The sequence below is a fragment of the Mixophyes fleayi genome, chromosome 6 (genome assembly GCF_038048845.1).
Source record: "Mixophyes fleayi isolate aMixFle1 chromosome 6, aMixFle1.hap1, whole genome shotgun sequence".
Lineage (NCBI taxonomy): Eukaryota > Metazoa > Chordata > Amphibia > Anura > Limnodynastidae > Mixophyes > Mixophyes fleayi.
Genome location: NC_134407.1, coordinates 201,855,895 through 201,874,666, shown reverse-complemented (window position 1 = coordinate 201,874,666; position 18,772 = coordinate 201,855,895). Strand labels below are relative to the sequence as shown.

The window sequence follows — 18,772 nt, the reverse complement described above, 5'->3', positions numbered from 1 at the left end:
GGTACGTTAAGTAATGTACTGACTATAGAGATAGTGTATGACAGATGATAAAGTAACTAGACATGTTTTCTATAGGTATATAAATGAATGTACACTATAAATCCTATTGGAGTATAAAACCTCAGGCACAGATGGGGATTGAACCCATGATCTTCAGTTTACGAGACCGACACCTTACCACTTGGCCACTGCGCCTCAATTTTGCTGGTATTGTCTTGTCGTCTGACTAGACTATTGATTGTATAGGCAGTGATAGTTAAAGATCTGTTTGTACATGGTACTTTAAGGAATGTTCTTACTATAGAGATGGTGTATGACAGATGATACAGTTTATAGACCTGTTTTCTATAGGTATATAAATTAACAAACAGTATAAATGCTGTTTGTGTAAAAAAACTCAGGCACAGACGGGGATCGAATCCATGTTAACGAGACTGACGCCTTACCACTTGGCCACTAAGCATCCATTTTGCTGGTCATATCTGGTCTTCTGACTAGACTTTTGATCGTATAGGCAGTGTTAGGTATAGACTTGTTTGTGTATGGTACGTTAAGTAATGTACTGACTATAGAGATGGTGTATGACAGATGATACAGCAACTAGACATGTTTTCTATAGGTATATAAATGAATGTACACTATAAATCCTATTAGAGTACAAAACTTCAGGCACAGATGGGGATTGAACCCATGATCTTCAGTTTACGAGACTGACGCCTTACCACTTGGCCACTGTGCCTCAATTTTGCTGCATTTGTCTTGCCGTCTAACTAGACTATTGATTGTATAAGCAGTGGTAGTTATAGTTCTGTTTCTGCATGGTACGTTAAGGAATGTTCTGACTATAGAGATGGTGTATGACAGATAATACAGTTTATAGACATGTTTTCTTTAGGTTTATAAATGAACAAACAGTATAAATGCTGTTTCAGTATAACACCTGAGGATCAGACGGGGATCGAAGCCATGTTTACTAGACCGATGTCTTACCACTTGGCCACTAAGTAGCCATTTTGCTGGTCATATCTGGTCGCCTGACTAGACTTTTGATTGTATAGGCAGTGGTTGGTATAGACCTGTTTGTGTATGGTACGTTAAGTAATGTATTGACTATAGAGATAGTGTATGACAGATGATACAGTAACTAGACATGTTTTCTATATGTATATAAATGAATGTACACTATAAATCCTATTGGATGGGGTATCGAACCCATGTGCATGGTACGTTAAGGAATGTTCTGACTATAGAGATGGTGTATGACAGATGATACAGTTTATAGACATGTTTTCTTTAGGTATATAAATGAACAAACAGTATAAATGCTGTTTGAGTATAACACCTGAGGCACAGACGGGGATCGAATCCATGTTAACGAGACCGACGCCTTACCACTTGGCCACTAAGCATCCATTTTGCTGGTCATATCTGGTCTTCTGACTAGACTTTTGATCGTATAGGCAGTGTTAGGTATAGACTTGTTTGTGAACGTACACTATAAATCCTATTAGAGTATAAAACTTCAGGCACAGATGGGGATTGAACCCATGATCTTCGGTTTACGAGACCGATGCCTTACCACTTGGCCACTGCACCTCAATTTTGCTGGTGTTGTCTTGTCGTCTGACTAGACTATTGATTGTATAGGCAGTGATAGTTAAAGATCTGTTTGTACATGGTACTTTAAGGAATGTTCTGACTATAGAGATGGTGTATGACAGATGATACAGTTTATAGACCTGTTTTCTATAGGTATATAAATCAACAAACAGTATAAATGCTGTTTGAGTATAAAACCTCAGGCACAGACGGGGATTGAACACTTGTTTACGAGACCGATGCCTTACCACATGGCCACTAAGTCTCCAATTTGCTGGTGATATCTGGTTGTCTGACTAGACTTTTGATTGTATAGGCAGTGGTAGGTATGGACCTGTTTCTGTATGGTACGTTAAGTAATGTACTGACTATAGAGATAATGTATGACAGATGATAAAGTAACTAGACATGTTTTCTATAGGTATATAAATGAACGTACACTATAAATCCTATTGGAGTATAAAACCTCAGGCACAGATGGGGATCGAACCCATGATCTTCGGTTTACGAGACCGACACCTTACCACTTGGCCACTGCGCCTCAATTTTGCTGGTATTGTCTTGTCGTCTGACTAGACTATTGATTGTATAGGCAGTGATAGTTAAAGATCTGTTTGTACATGGTACTTTAAGGAATGTTCTGACTATTGTGATGGTGTATGACAGATGATACAGTTTATAGACATGTTTTCTATAGGTATATAAATCAACAAACAGTATAAATGCTGTTTGTGTAAAAAAACTCTGGCACAGACGGGGATCGAATCCATGTTAACGAGACCGACGCCTTACCACTTGGCCACTAAGCATCCATTTTGCTGGTCATATCTGGTCTTCTGACTAGACTTTTGATCGTATAGGCAGTGTTAGGTATAGACTTGTTTGTGAACGTACACTATAAATCCTATTAGAGTATAAAACCTCAAGCACAGATGGGGATCGAACCCATGATCTTCGGTTTACAAGACCGACACCTTACCACTTGGTCACTGCGCCTCAATTTTGCTGGTATTGTCTTGTCGTCTGACTAGACTATTGTATAGGCAGTGATAGTTAAAGATCTGTTTGTACATGGTACTTTAAGGAATGTTCTGACTATAGTGATGGTGTATGACAGATGATACAGTTTATAGACATCTTTTCTATAGGTATATAAATCAACAAACAGTATAAATTCTGTTTGAGTATAAAACCTCAGGCACAGACGTGGATCGCACCCTTGTTTACGAGACCGACGTCTTACCACTTGGCCACTAAGTATCCAATTTGCTGGTGATATCTGGTCATCTGACTAGACTTTTGATTGTATAGGCAGTGGTAGGTATGGACCTGTTTGTGCATGGTACGTTAAGTAATGTACTGACTATAGTGATGGTGTCTGACAGATGATACAGTTTATAGACAAGTTTTCTATAGGTATATAAATCAAAGTACAAGTGAAAAAACAGGCATCATGCTTTCTCCCCAAATCCTTAACCAGCCCCAGCTCTAGAGAGTCAGGGCAGGTTTCCACTATAACAAGAGTGTGGAGTTTAAAATGCTGCTCACTTTATAAGTGGGCATTAAGAGGGCTGTAAGTTGCCCGCAACCCCCTCTGCTGGTCCACTACAATAATAATGTAGTGTATAATACTATAAATGATCACATGTATAAATTAGACTAAACAGAGATGCGGATCATCTCCTCCTACATGATCACTTAGTCTTGTGACTTTAGGGGATCGACTAGCAGACGATCATCGCATTGTAGAGCGGTAAATTTGCATCTGTTCAGATGAAGACAGAAATGAAGGGGGCATGGTCATGTCACAATGGGTGTGTTGTTACACCCCATGAAGTATGCGCACATGACATGTTCAGTTAACATGACATACTTCCTAAATTTGTGACCTGAGGGACAATGTTTCGATTGTGACGGCCCTCAAATCAGAACTGTCCTGCCTAAATAGAGACAGATGGGAGGCAGGAGCAGGCTGGTTTGGGGGGCATCTGCCCCTGGTTCGGTCCCATAGTGGGCTACCTTGGGCTGTGTCAATGGGCCACCCGCATTCTTTTGCTTTTAAAATGTTCCTAATAGGCTGCTGAGACGAGTCTTGCCCCCCCCCCCCTCCCCCGGCTAAAATTTGCCAGTCAGTCCCTGTTGTGAGATGTGGGTGAACAGTTATTGTGGGGCATTCATGTGGTAATGATGGCAGTAAAGTGATGAATTCATATTTTAATAAGTTATAATAGGAGAATATGTCAAGTTAATAGAATGTGTTAAGGTGTTAGCATAGTGTTAGATAATTTAAAGCAGGCCTGTCCAACCTGCGGGCCCCCAGATGTTGTGAAACTACAAGCCCCAGCATGCTTTACCAGTAGACAACCAGTTGATAGCTGGAAGGGCATGCTGGGACTTGTAGTTTCACAACATCTGGGGGGCCGCAGGTTGGACAGGCCCAGGGGCGGATCTAGACTATTGATATACTCTGGGCGATTTTAGGGGGGCGATTTAGGCCCCGCCCCCTTTTTTATTTCTACGGCTGCCGGCGGCTGCACAGTATGTGCAGGGCCGCCGAGAGGGGGGGGAGCGGGTACTAATTACCCGGGCCCGGTATGTCAGGGGGCCCGGCCCGGGCCTTTGCGCTGCTGATTTTTTTTAAAAAAACGTTTTCAAAACGTTTTTTTTTTTCCTTTTCTTTTTTTTTTTTGCGGCGGGGGGAGCAGGCTAGTTTAAAAAAAGAAAAAACATACTCACCTGATCGCGGAGCCGGCATCCCTCCTCTCTGCTGCAGAGGGGTTAAAAAACGGGGAAGCAGCATGTCAGAGGGGTTAAAAACGGGGTAGCAGCATGACAAAGGGGTTAAAAAATGAGGGGGAGCACAGAGGGGTTAAAAAACGGAAAAGCAGCATGTCAGAGGGGTTAGAAAATGAGGGGGGCATAGAGGGGTTAAAAAACAGGGAAGCAGCATAACAAAGGGGTTAAAAATGAGGGGAGCACAGAGGGGTTAAAAAACGGAAAAGCAGCATGTCAGAGGGGTTAAAAATGGGGAAGCAGCATGACAAAGGGGTTAAAAAATGAGGGGGAGCACAAATGGGTTAAAAAACGGGGGGGGACATGACAGAGGGGTTAAAAAATGAGGGGGGGCACAGAGGAGTTAAAAAACGGAAAGCAGCATGTCAGAGGGGTTAAAAAATGAGGGGGCGCACAGAGGGGTTAAAAAACGGGGCAGCATGGCACAGTGGGGTTAATAAACAGGGGTCAGCATGGCACAGTGGGGTTAAAAAATGGTGGACAGCATGGCACAGTGGGGTTAAAAAGGGGGGAGGCATGGCACAGTGGGATTGAAAAAGGGGGGGGGAGCAGCATAGTATAGTGTGATGAAGGGGAGCCAGATGAAGGGGGCAAAAGCAGCATGGAGGGCGCAGTGTGATCATAAGGCATGGCGATGATGAAGGGGCACATTATTGTAATATTGGAGCTGGAGGAAGGCCTAATTATTAATCGTGGATGGTATTGATTTAACGCCAGGGTTGTTTGGAATTATCTAAATGTAGCTCTTTTTTTTCCCAAATAGGGCCCCCAGCATTCCAGGATCCAGACAAGCCGCAACTAGAGAAACATGCAGCAACAGGTGGTGAAAGTGAGAAGAACAGGTAGGAGAGAGCAGGACAGTATGTGAAATGTTGTGATTCTAGTAGGGACAATGTCAATTTTTGGTGAGTGTTGTGCCCAATGTAAGGTGGAGGCCAAGACTGAACTCTTTGTGTACACACTGCATTTTTTCTATACTACATTTTGGTGCTAGATGTCCTGAAAGTCAGGAGTGCTTGGACATATGTGACGCTCGGGTGAATTGAGAGTCTAGTGATTTTGATGTGTTAGCCACGCCCCAATGGTGCATTTTCCGCACCCCCAAATGCATGACCTTACCTCTGAAAATGTTTGCGTGGCCGCAGTGTGCTGTCCCGCTGCTCTGATTGTGTTTAAAACACAATCAGAGCAGCCGGGCAGCACACTGTCACTACCGAACGGACCTGCACAGTGTGCAGCTGTCGGCAGGGGCGATCGCCCCCCCCCCCCCCCTGGATCCGCCACTGGACAGGCCTGATTTAAAGCTGTGTGGCACAATTTCAAGAAGTTTCCGATATGCTAGTTTATTTTTTTATATGTATCGTGTACATTTTATATATGTATATTCTATAGACACAGACACACACTTAGGTGGAGTTCCCATTACACAAAAGCCCCCCCGCCCATGCTCAAATCACATAATCTGCTCTAGATTGCAAAGCAATAATTGGATTAGTGTGGAGGCGTTAGTGACAGTCACCCTGATCACCCACCTCTGGATCTGCCATGAATGGCCAATCAACCTTTGAAACAGTCAACTGTCTTTGCTGTTGTTGTTAAAGATGCCACTTTAATAATATTTAATAGCTTCCAACTGCCCATTCCTGATAAGGATAATTGCATTCCCTAAGAATATCACTATATGTAGACCCTCTCATGCAATACAAAATGATACAAGCTCAGCTCATGGATAAAGTAATTTATTAACACAGATCATACAGGATTCCAGCAAACCAAACAAGAGAAAAGCGTTTCATAAACATACCACATGCACAAGGCATCCCACCATCAGGGCTGCCAAGAAGAATTCAGGGCCCGGGTACAACAAATTCATGGGGCCCCCCTCATAGTGAAGTAAGCCCCAAAATTTTTTTGCGCCGCCTTACGGCGGCGCAAAAAAGATTAGGTATATGGTCATATATTCAGGGGCGTGGCTAGCCAAACGGCAGTGCAAAAATTTTGGGAGGTGCGGTCATGCATTTGGGGGCGTGGCAAACGTGCCATTGGGGCGTGGCTAACATAAAAACCACTAGGCTCTCAATTCGCCGGAGCGTCACATATGTTTAAGCACTCCTGACTTTCAGGACATCTACCACCACAGGGTAGTATACAAACAATGCAGTGTGTACACAAACAGTTCAGTCTTGGCCTACACCTTACATTGGACACAACATTCACCAAAAATTGGTATTGTCCCTACTAGAATCACAACATTTCACACACTGTGCTGCTCTCTCCTACCTGTTCTTCTCCACTTTCTCCACCTGTGGCTGCTGCTTTCTTTAGTTGTGGCTTGTCCGGATCCAGAAATGTTGAAGGACCTATTTTGAAAAAAAAATGGCTACATTTAGAAAATTACAGCCAGCCCCAGCGTTAAATCAATAGCACCCACGATTAATAATTAGGCCTTCCTCCAGCTCCAATATTACAATAATGTGCCCCTTCATCATCGCCATGCCTTATGATCACACTGTGCCCTCCATGCTGTTTTTGCCCCCTTCATCTGGCTCCCCTTCATCAGACTATACTATGCTGCTCCCCCCCTTTTTCAATCCCACTGTGCCATGCCTCCCCCCCCCCTTTGTAACCCCACTGTGTCATGCTGCCCACCATTTTTTAACCCCACTGTGCCATGCTGACCCCTGTTTATTAACCCCACTGTGCCATACTGCCCCGTTTTTAACCCATCTGTGCCCCTCTCATTTTTTCACCCCCTCTGTCATGCTGCTTTCCCATTTTTTAACCCCTCTGTGCTCCCCCCTCAATTTTTAACCCCTCTGACATGCTGCTTTCCCATTTTTTAACCCCTCTGTGCTCCCCCCTCAATTTTTAACCCCTCTGACATGCTGCTTTCCCATTTTTTAACCCATCTGTGCCCCTCTCATTTTTTAACCCCTCTGACATGCTGCTTTCCCGTTTTTTAACCCCTCTGTGCTCCCCCCTCAATTTTTAACCCCTCTGACATGCTGCTTTCCCATTTTTTAACCCCTCTGTGCCCCCACTCATTTTTTAACCCCTCTGACATGCTGCTTTCCCATTTTTTAACCCCTCTGTGCTCCCCCTCATTTTTTAACCCCTCTGACATGCTGCTTCCCCGTTTTTAACCCCTTTGACATGCTGCTTTCCCGTTTTTTAACCCCTCTGTGCTCCCCCTAATTTTTTAACCCCTCTGACATGCTGCTTCCCCGTTTTTTAACCCCTCTGTGCCCCCCCTTATTTTTTAACCCCTCTGTCATGCTGCCCCCCCGTTTTTTAACCCCTTTGTGCCCCCTCATTTTTTAACCCCTCTGTCATGCTGCCCCCCCCGTTTTTTAACCCCTTTGTGCTCCCCCTCATTTTTTAACCCCTCTGTCATGCTGCCCCCCCCCCGTTTTTTAACCCCTCTGTGCCCCCCTCGTTTTCCTCCCTTCACTTACCTTTTCTCCTCTCTTGGTCTTCTCTGCTGCTCTGTGCTCCATTGTTCCAGACTGACTGAATGCTGGGCATGACATGATGACATCACACCCAGCATTCAGACAGTCTGAATAGAGCACAGAGCAGCAGAGAGGAGGGATGCCGGCTCCGCGATCAGGTGAGTATGTTTTTTTTTTTTTTTAAACTAGCCTGCTCCCCCCACCAACGACCGAGCCCCCCCCCCGCCAAAAAAAAAAAAAAAAAAAAAAGGAAAGGAAAAAAAAACGTTTTAAAAAAAAATTAAAACATTAAAAAAAATCAGCAGCGCAAGGGCCCGGGCCGGGCCCCCTGACATGCCGGGCCCGGGTAATTAGTACCCGCTCCCCCCCCCTCTCGGCGGCCCTGCCCACCATGTGATGTCATGGTGTATAATGTTGTCATTAGCACAAACAGTTCAGTAAATTAGACGCGATTGTTCTAATGGGTAAAACTGGAGTTTGACAGACGTGAACTTTTCAAATCCTGCACAATAATGGAGGAAAATTGCAAGCATGACATAAGTGTGAAACGCGTTTGTAGATCTATTTAGCAAATGAGAGCAATACAAATGTGCGCTAAATCTGTGAGAGCGTAGAGGGGAGCAATTCAAGACAAATCATCCTCTGGTAACATCCTCCTCAACACACGCATTTCACACACACTTGTCTCATTCACATGAATAGGGTAACAACACAGTCATTAAAACCAAGGGGGTCATTTTGCAGCTGTCATCAGAGAGAAGTGTTTATAGGTAATTAGATAATTATGCAGTTTACATTCAGCCAACATGTCTTCTAAACCCCTAATGAAAATAGCATGTTAAACAACACTAGTAAAAAAAAAAAAAATATTTAATATATATATATATATATATTATTTTCATACATTTATCTTGAGAAAAATGCGTTATTAAAATACACTTTATTTTGTACCGACTCCCCCTTCCCCAGCTATCACCATCCTGAGATGACAAGAGCGATAGGTTAAAGTTTTAAAACAACCATAGTTGAGACAGGACCTGGGAATGACGGCCACAGACGACAAACACTTTTGTTCAATTTTCTGCTGCTTAATAGACAGAAAGGTCACAGGGATGTAGCCTACATGAAGCACTTTCATGCTCAGATATGTTCCGAGAAGTTCCTTCCACGCCCTTGAATGGGATTCTAAAGCACGTCAGGTACAACGGTGTCCTCATTTTCCAGACTCCTGGATGCAGCATGAGAATACCGAAATGGTGTGGGTTTTTTTTTTTGTTTGTTTTTTAAAGGATACATCAAGTCACAAGTTAATTTTTATCCATCAACCGACAGAACTGTGGAGGACCGACCTTTGGGAGTACTCACCCCTACCATTACTTTATCGGGCCCTCTGCCAAATATATCAATAGCAGGCTAAAGAGAAGGTGCAAATATAAAAACAAACAAACACCTGTGTGCGAAATAATCGCAGAGAGTCGTTTTGAAATGTCCCACGTGGGAGCCCCACATTTGTTGTAGGGGTTGTGTGTGTGTGTGTGGGGGGGGGGGCAGATGAGTGAAAATTTTAATTTGTTGCATTTTATTTATCGAATGGATAATCGAGTGGATCTTCAATCTGGACGTACCCTTAAATGTATTCTTCTTTCTGTAGCACTAAGGGTTAACTGATTTGCAGAGTGCAACAAAACTCTATCATGGTTTAAAATTATTTAAGTAAATACAACTTGGTTCCCTGCCCAGTCCTATTGTAGTGAATGGGGAAGGGATGAGAGGCTATAGACCAGTGTTGGCTAACCTGTGACACTCCAGGTGTTGTGGAACTACAAGTCCAAGCATACCCTTCAAGCAATAAGCAAAGGACTTGAGTGTCACAGGTCAGCCAACACTGCTATAGACAGACACATTTAGGCTGCATGAAATATTAACAATACCTTTCTGATCTGGGGAATATGAATTAAAAAAAATAAAATAAAATAAAAATATGTGCAGGTGGCAGCTCTTATAAATCCATGATCACTTCCCAAATCTCCAGAGAATGGATTTCTACCAAAGCTGGCAGATGCTATAGAAATATATACCTTGTATCATATAAAAGTATATGAAGTGGGCTGGACTGAACATTCAGGACACCCAACCGTGATACAACTTAGACGTCTCATATGCAACATCAAACAGAATGAGTAAAAAGAACACAACAGAGCTTCTCCGAAATTATACATGTGGCACAAGGTGTACAAATCTCTGTTTATTTACAAATTTACAGCGTGTGAAAGATGGCACCATACGGAGTGTAATATATCTAACAAAGTACAGTCTGAAGGCACAGTGCCAATGGACTCAATAACAATAATGTGTGTGAGACACGAGTAAATTCCTCTTTAAATTCAGTACTTAAACATACTGCCCGTTTCTATATACACTATATTGGAATAATCCGTTTACTCACCGTGATATAACCCTGTTTATTGCAGGTATCGTTGGGTGTTGTGCGTGTCCTTGATCCCCCTCTTGTGGTAGTGGGCTAGTAGTGCATCTAGAGGGATGTGTGCGTGTGTGGTGTTCAAGTTGTGAGATTGTTTAAGAAAATAGATCACCTCCTGTTTTTTTTTTTTTTTTCTTAATTTGTCAGAGAAGGTTTTCATGAAAGCACCCATGCAGAACAAACCTCTACCTCTTTTCTTATTTAGATCCCTAAGTTTAGGAGGCACAGTGTAATCACATTGGCTGAGCCATTACACCCGTGCTATTGGACAAAGATATCTTGCTAGAGGCCCTCCACCCACCTCTTTATTCTCCTGTACACTATCAGGCATCTCACTGTATTAACATTTGCTGTGCATTTAAGCGTAATCGATTATTCTAGGTTAGCTGCCAGATCAGGCTGAGAAGTAACCTGCACTGATCTTTAACAGACTTAAAAACCAGATGACTACTATGTACTTAAGTATATAGATCCCCTGGCCCACCTTAGTGCTATTTTGCAGCTAAGCAGCATCATATGCAAATAATATTATTTTGCTTTTTTAATACTACGCAGTTCTGCTCCAAAAATGAACCAGAACTGATCTTCTCCACCTGGGTAGAGGAGATTTTATTTTAAGTTAAGTTGTCCTTTCATAGTTCCTTACTAGATACCGAGATAGCGTTTCGAAAACCAGGAGGTGTTAATGGTGTCACAAACTGCATCTATCTGTTCACAAGATACATCGCAACGCTGTTCCTATACGTGTGAAAACTACCGACTGTACTAGGATCTCTTCCATCACCTTTTACCGCTTCTGAACAGGTGCATCAATAAACCAGTTAAATAAGTAAACAGACATTAGTCCAGGAAAGGCAAATCTGTGGGACATCCAAGAAGCTCAAAATTTCCATCCTAATTTTAATGTTGTCCAGCAAGAGGTAGAGTCATGTCATGATCCGGTACATCCATGTCTTCCGTCATGCCATGATTCATGACTTCCATGTTTTCCAGTTTACTTGTATGAACTTCAGGTCTTCCAGTTTAATCCAGGTCTGCTGTAGCAGCTTTAAGTCTTAAAGTGTCTTCAAGAGAAACGTGAACATGAACATATAGGGTGGTCCATAGGAACACATTACACCTACAAGGCGATCAAATATATAAAACTATATTTCTAAACAATCACAGTAAATTCAAGGGATCCAGAGTGCGAGAAGTAGCTGCAATAGTTTCAGTTCCGTATCCACGTCATTGTTTGATCTCCAGTATGGAAGGATTGTGGTCCAGGATGGCTAAAATGATTTTGTCCATGTACTGTCGTAAACGCAAGTTAATCTCCTCTTGTTCTTTTAAGGCTTCCATAAGCTGAAAGGAAATAGAATACAAATCAGTATTATCTGCATTGGTTTCAGATAAGGACGTAGTAGAGGCCTAAACGTCTCAGCATAGAATCCCATTTATAGAGTCATAGCCTGTTGACCACTCTAACCTTCCATGAGTAGAATATATTGTACCTCTCAAGGCCTATCTTAGAGACTCAGTATCTCATTCTACTCTACAATATACCTTTCTAGTCCCGGGATGGATGACAGGTATATTAATCTTTTATATGTATTTCTTGAGTCCTCATGCAGATAACTTGTATTATAGTATTTTCCATGTACACCTCTCAAGTCCCATCACTAAGAGTCAGCTTCTCAAGCTCTTCTATGTATACCTCTTGACCCCTAGACCAGAGAACTAATTTTTCAGACTCCTCTATATACAGTTCCCCTGCTTGAGTTCTAAAAAAGCAGAATTGGTCTCCCAACTCTCTTTACTTACCCTTCTATAGCCATAATAAGTCTTTGCTGCTAGCCTTGTGAATGTCCACCAAGGCCGCTACTATACTGCCTATCTAAATGAAAGTCTATATCAAGGACACTAATGGCTTTACCTCATCCTTCGAGGCTGAGTCTATCTCTGCAGCCAGAGACTGAGCCTTTGTTTGGGTGGAGAAGATGCTCTTTGCTTCGTACAAGCTGAGGCTGAGAATCTGACCACTAAGATCGTCATTCTGGTCCCGTAGATTCTGGTTAACCTGGATAAGGAACAGAACGCAAGAAAAACCATCTTAAAAACACATAACCATACTGCATTTGCTGATCACTTTATGTTTACTTGTTACTTTATGATGCACATGGCACTGGTGACATAATACAGCCATTTGCAGTGATTGCTTTGCCCTTGTATTGTGCTCCAACTCCAGAGAGGCTTCTGGGAAAAGGGATCATTTGCATTCTGCAATGTTGAGGATCCACTCCTCTGTCCATATACTAGAGACCTGTCTGGTAACCATTTACATAGGTGGGCCCGTGAGACTCCATCAGTGTATTACTCTTACTGAACAGAGGCAGGAATAATTCAATACCTGTTATGATAAGACCTGACCCACACAGAGCACCATCATTTTGAGGTTAATCTCTGCTTTTGTTCAGCAAGTGTAATATACTGCCCTAATCCAAGACCACCAAGGCAACCATATAGGAGCACTGTACCCAGTACCATGCCCTATCACTTGCAATATCATGCATCAGCTGTGAACACCAAACACTATCTTTATTGTATATTATGCAGTCCTTTACAGAGAACATATAATCATCCACAACAGTCCCTGTCTCAGTGGAGCTTACAGTCTAAATGTTGTACCACACAAACGTTAACCCAACAGTAAGTTTACCACTGTTTAAAAAAAAAAAAAAAACCAAGATCAGGAACCAGCCAATGTAAGCGGGCTGACCCTACAGAATGGTTATAGGCCAGAGATACCCTACAGCTGAATGCAATTGTTCACTGGGTTTGGAATGTTTGAATGCATTAACTATGGGAGTACCATCATGTATCAATCACCTGCCAGTGCACTTCAGCGTTTTCTCTCTAAAGTACATAAAATTTAAATGGCCGTGTTTTCTATAGCAGGAAACTAATCATTACCATTTTCAGGCGTTTGATCTCCTGCTCCAGCTCAGACTCTCGGGTTTTAGTGTTGAACTCTTGAAGTCCGGATGAGGAGCTTCTTCCTCGGCCTGACCTCTCACAATCTAACCGATAAATCTGCAAGTGTTCCAGCTCCTTGCGCAGGTCCTCGATGAGCTGGAAGAGAAGAGTTTCCATGTGCTCAGCATCAGATACCGATGAGGAATACCTAGTGTTGGGGCCTATTTAGCCCTAATATTGCACTGTGTGGGACACACACCAAAATACTTCTGTTAAACTGATTATTAACCCCTGAAGGTTTGAAGTAAATAGGACTGCATCTGCATCATAAACTACTTTCTGAAATAATCTGTATTTCATTGTACGAGTTACTTCTTGGGAATTATTATAAAATGCAACAGTGCCACCCAGTGGCCAAACTATGATTTCCCAAATCTTCCATAGCATTACTAAAAAATAATGGATATAGGAATAATCCTAATTTAAACAGTCAAAAACAAAAAAAAAAAAAGAAAGATAGGAGAGCTTTACGTCAAAAACACATGATCTGGTAAAACTCACCTCTTGTGTAGCTTCCCGTTCTCTCTGGAAGTTTTGTCGGTTTTGACGCAGTTTGTCCATCATTTTCTTGTACAGATCCATCTCATCTTTAAGCCGTAGATTGGTGTCTTCCAGTTTATCGGACATTCTCTGTCTCTCCTGAGGCACAAACCAAAGTTAAATTTGTAGCTGGTTCTCCCTCCCGCACAGAATGTGGGAGATGTTTTAATCATATGACGCAGAGTCCCTTGTGCATATAAAAAGGTATTGATAGATCTATAAGGTATAATGCTCGTTCACATGTACTGATGTAGGTCTGTGTGAAGTAACCATTGTAATATAAATCACTGCTAAGAGCTATCCTGCTTTGTTCCTGTGACAGAGTAAAGCTAATCCTTTCCCACTTGTCCTTGCATTGAGCCCACCATCACCCTGTCCACATCCCTACAATCTTCATCCAAAGTAAGTGGTCAGCCAAGAGGTGCTGCAGCAGCTATACACCAAGAAGCACAAGTGCTGCCTGGTGGTGGCAGCAATAACCTCCCCCAACTAGGGGCACCAAGTTAGTGCACAGTTGACCCACAGTGGCTAAGTGGCACCTACTGAAGTTGCCCGTGAAACAGGTTGTTGGCTGATGGTAAAACTCCAAACTTACTGGAAACTGACAGGGTGGCACGAGTATGCCCATCCTGGCACAGAAATTATTTTAACAAAGTTATTATGTACATGATAAGTATATTATATGTATATATCATATACAAATTACTACAGGTGCTGCAAAGTATGCTGGAGTTATATGAATAAATGTTACAAACAATAACCCACAAATATAGCTAAATAGAATATATTGTCTGTACATGTTGTATACGGAATATATCAGACTGCACATTACGTTTCCTCACCTCATCTATTTTCTCTGTGTGCGATTTCAGTCTGGTTATTGTGGTTAATAACTCATCGTTCTCTTCTTCCAGTTCCTGAACCCTAAAAATCAAACAGAAGGACAGTGTCAGAGGAGATGAAAGCCGTAAGACAACCGATATGTTCATCAACTTCCTGTTGGTAACAAGGATAATTCGTGGATGAACTTACACTGATATTTAAGGGTATGTAATAAAAATAGGACAGCTCTAAACCAGGCAATTTCCTCATCTTTCTATAAAATTGGTCCGTTGTGCGCCCATATCGGACAGATCTAGCCATTTGGCTCTTGTGTATAGTCAGCGTTGGGTGTCTCAGAGTGCGGTTGCTCAGTGGGCGCAGACGTCCTGTTAGCATGTTCTCTTAATGTAAGCCTGTCTGGCAGCTGCCATTATGTGACCACAAGACTCCAGGTATTCAGGGATAAAATCTTAGGATGACTCACCCTAGAGCCCCATGATGATCACTGACTTCATTATTTTAGGGTGACAAATACTCTCCATTGTTTGGAGTTCTCTCTTTGGCTTATATGTATGAGATCCAATAACAGAGGAGCTATCTTAGTATAATGGCAGTGAAAATAACCAGATTACTGTGAAAATGTAGGTTACAATGACATTAACTGCCGAGGAAGGAAATTAATAACTTTTGGGACTAAAGTGACATTCACGTGCCAATTTAATTTCTTCCTGAGTGGCCATGCGGAGATTGATGGGATATCTAGAGTAATTTACACTAATTACCCAAGATACGTCCTCAGAATAGGATACCATACAACACACACAAAGAATGCATTTGCCACCAGGAGAAGATCAGGACACGCCAACATTTCAACCAATGGGTACTGAGACGTTCATGAGGTGACACAAGTCATGTACTACCAGATAAGTCAGGAGCAGGTCTGAAAATCTAGTGACAGTTACCTGGCGTTCAGGAGCTCAATCTCTGTACCCTTCTCCTTTTCCAATCTGCTATATGTTTCTCTGTGACGCTTTAGTTCCTCATCCAGGATCTGCTCCGATCTGGTCTCCTGATCCTTCAGCAGCTCCTCCAGTTCATGTACTCTACAGACATGAAACAATATTCAGTGACCACGTCACGGCCTCCCTCTTTACACTACAAGACCGATTTACTCGTGCTTTGGTATTTGAAGTTCTGCCGCATACTTTAAATATTTCCCATTTGAATGGAAAGTTTTTCTGTGGCATGACATCTGTCTGTATGCTTTATTACGAAATGAATGGAAGAGGCAAAATAAAAGCTATCAAATCTGTTGTTACCCCATCCTGAAGCAAAGAACACCTCCCCCTGAATACTCTTACTGTAAAGACCTCTTCCCCTATAGAGGATGTGTGCAGTTTACTGATGTCTTATCAATGTCTGTCTCTTACCTGTGCACCAGTTGTGTATTGTCATGCTTTAGCTTGCTTTTGACATCGCCATTTGTCTGATTGTCGTTCTCCAGTTCTGTCACCTTCTTTTCGAGGAAACTGACCTACCATGAGTGAGAACAGAGAGGACTTAGTGCTCAGATTTGTATTACTGCCAATATAGTGGTCACTGCAACCTTCAACAAAGGTTCTTAGCAGATGTCACAAAAACACAGGATTCTCTCTATGCCTGGGATAGTAATTATTGACAAGTACGCAAAATATAATTTTAACTCGCATACTCAGAAAAACTCCTCATAAAGACTCAAAAATAAACACGCATTTTCAGTGTCCAATCTACATACATTGGATATGTACAAACACAGTGACAGACACTCTGAGGCCCTCACCTTTTCGGTGATGTCATTATCACAGGAGTCGATGCTGTCTCGGAACAAGTCCTCTGTGCTGCCATTACTGCTGCTCAAATTACTGTTGTGGAAAAGCTGCCTGTAAATGATGAAACACCGTTATCCTGTGAACCCTCATATTCCCACCATTACACCAAGCAATCTACCATACCCACTATCCAATACCCTCCAGCCATTGTCTTCTTATCATTATCCATCACCCCAGTGATGTCAACATTCTCGTTCTCCAGAACCCCTGTGATTTCTAACATTCCACCATTATCTACAACTACTCAATAACCAAAGATCCCCCCACATTGCCCAAAACAACTACCAGCACAAATTATTACTCCCTCTATCAGGGGCGCACCAGAAACCGCTCCCCTCCGCGAAGAACGGGGGCTAAACAGTGCTCCTACATAGCGGCACTTTACTGTACAGCAGCCGCGGCGCTGTCAAAGAAGCGTCCACGGCGGTGCTGTATTGTACCAGTACCCACATTAACCAGAACTCCTACCATCCTCAACATTATCCAACACCATACCCCCCCCCCCCACACACACACACACACACAATATCTAGCATTCCATCACCCCAACATATACACCTTAATCCAGCACCCAGTGATTTCTAACATTCACATTTGTACACAATATGGTATGCCCCAACATATAATATACAATAAATTTTAATATTTAGGATATGGAAATAACATTAAAAATAATGTGGCTGTTCCTAGTAATAGCTACATTATTAATGTAATAATGAACTTAATCTGGAGGGATGGGCATACAGGTATTACATTAAGCCTATTTTCATTAACGTAAAAGGATGATCATTAAGCACATCAACAAGCTGGTTGTGTATGTGTTCTATGAGATTATATTGGACCAAACCATCTCAGAGTCAGACAGCAGCTGCACGAGCCAGCACAATACGGTCATGTACAGAACAGCAACTGCATTAACTTTTTATCTCTTTGTTAAGCAGCAATTGTTTTGAAATAATTCAACAAGTATCTTACCTTCCAAATGCCGTACTGGATATCTTTCTGTTGGGGCTGCAGGTAGTAAACATGGGGAAAGAAAAACGATTATAAATTTGCAAATAAGTTCATTATCCCCTCATGATCAGTAAGGCTGTGTTCACAGTTATACATCTGTTTATAACATGTAGCATCTAGACATGCACGATTACCAACACCTAGTATTGACTTCAAGATTCAGTCAGTTTACATCGCTGTGTACCTTAAGCAATCTAAATTAAACTCCAATATATAACTCTTAACCCACCTGGGTTCCATTTTATGAGAACTTCAGTTACAATCGTTGAAGCCATGTTTAACTCTTTATTTGCCAGGAAGGTGAGATATCTCTCTGTTTATCTAGAACTCTGCCACTGTTAATTGGGCCCCAGAGATAGAGATATATATCTAGATCTATATATATATTTATTATCCATCTACATGGTCTCACAATGGCAAAATCCATCTGCGGTGTAGCCTGTTTGAATACATCAGGCTAGTCAGAAGCTACTTTCCTGGTCAGCTTTTTCAAGTATCAATTAACCCTTTTTTATTAGAACCCGCCAGTGACATATGTGTGGATTAGTTCTAGACTTGAGAACATCTCCTCTGAAATTAATTCTCGGCCAGGCAAGGTTACAGAACAAGTTACCTGTTTGCTTTCAAGTTCTTGAGCCTGGCTTCCAGGTCATTGAGGAGGGTGATCTTCTTGCAGCACTGTGTGCAGTACATATCCAGCAAGTCGCTGTTGTACATATGCCTCATTTTACGTGGAGTTTGACCGGCGCTGCACGAGAATAAGAGATTGTGTCACCAATTACCCACATAGAAATAATAGCCCAGGAACTATAGGTCATGCAAACCTAGGCCAGGATAAAAGGAAAACTACTTCAGGGCACAGTAATTATAGGCTACCGTAAAACTTGGGCTACCTGGAGGAGACGGAGGAGCCCAGATCAGAGAAGGCGTTCGTTCTACTCTCATCGTCAGGACAGGGGCTGCTGGGGGTGTAATCAACGTCATCTCCTTCACCATAATCCTCAAACTGTTCCTCGTTGCTGAGCAGCGAAGCGGTTGAGCGGCTGGAAATATCAGATGAAGGATTGAGAAGATTCCTGAGGACAATAGATAAAGAGAAGAGGTTAACACATATCACACCAACCTTCCCCACCTAAGCCCTCTATTCCTCAGGCTAGATTTTACCTTGCATTCCATTAGTTGGTAGG

The 18,772-nt window shown here is 42.3% G+C and overlaps 1 protein-coding gene and 5 non-coding genes across 7 annotated transcripts in view; all 6 read right to left on the bottom strand.

The window, feature by feature from the left end:
- Nucleotides 1-123: 123 nt before the first annotated feature.
- Nucleotides 124-195, bottom strand: TRNAT-CGU (transfer RNA threonine (anticodon CGU)). Its single transcript has one exon. It is a non-coding gene; the product is annotated as a tRNA-Thr (tRNA).
- A 472-nt stretch (nt 196-667) lies between these two features.
- Nucleotides 668-739, bottom strand: TRNAT-CGU (transfer RNA threonine (anticodon CGU)). The gene has a single exon. It is a non-coding gene; the product is annotated as a tRNA-Thr (tRNA).
- A 785-nt stretch (nt 740-1,524) lies between these two features.
- On the bottom strand, nt 1,525-1,596 carry TRNAT-CGU (transfer RNA threonine (anticodon CGU)). The gene has a single exon. It is a non-coding gene; the product is annotated as a tRNA-Thr (tRNA).
- Nucleotides 1,597-2,068: 472 nt separating this feature from the next.
- Nucleotides 2,069-2,140, bottom strand: TRNAT-CGU (transfer RNA threonine (anticodon CGU)). The gene has a single exon. It is a non-coding gene; the product is annotated as a tRNA-Thr (tRNA).
- A 383-nt stretch (nt 2,141-2,523) lies between these two features.
- Nucleotides 2,524-2,595, bottom strand: TRNAT-UGU (transfer RNA threonine (anticodon UGU)). The gene has a single exon. It is a non-coding gene; the product is annotated as a tRNA-Thr (tRNA).
- Nucleotides 2,596-10,069: 7,474 nt separating this feature from the next.
- Nucleotides 10,070-18,772, bottom strand: part of RAB11FIP4 (RAB11 family interacting protein 4) — a 73,469-nt gene continuing 64,766 nt past the window's right edge. For both annotated transcript variants that reach the window (XM_075178067.1, XM_075178069.1), the window contains 11 exons: nt 18,479-18,661; nt 18,199-18,333; nt 17,547-17,582; nt 16,523-16,622; nt 16,134-16,237; nt 15,666-15,806; nt 14,724-14,805; nt 13,843-13,980; nt 13,279-13,437; nt 12,242-12,385; nt 10,070-11,670 (listed from right to left, as the gene is read on the bottom strand). In XM_075178067.1, the coding sequence (XP_075034168.1) occupies nt 11,554-11,670; nt 12,242-12,385; nt 13,279-13,437; nt 13,843-13,980; nt 14,724-14,805; nt 15,666-15,806; nt 16,134-16,237; nt 16,523-16,622; nt 17,547-17,582; nt 18,199-18,333; nt 18,479-18,661 (1,339 nt within the window). In that variant the 3' untranslated portion in view covers nt 10,070-11,553. The remainder of the gene's footprint in view (nt 11,671-12,241; nt 12,386-13,278; nt 13,438-13,842; nt 13,981-14,723; nt 14,806-15,665; nt 15,807-16,133; nt 16,238-16,522; nt 16,623-17,546; nt 17,583-18,198; nt 18,334-18,478; nt 18,662-18,772) is intronic.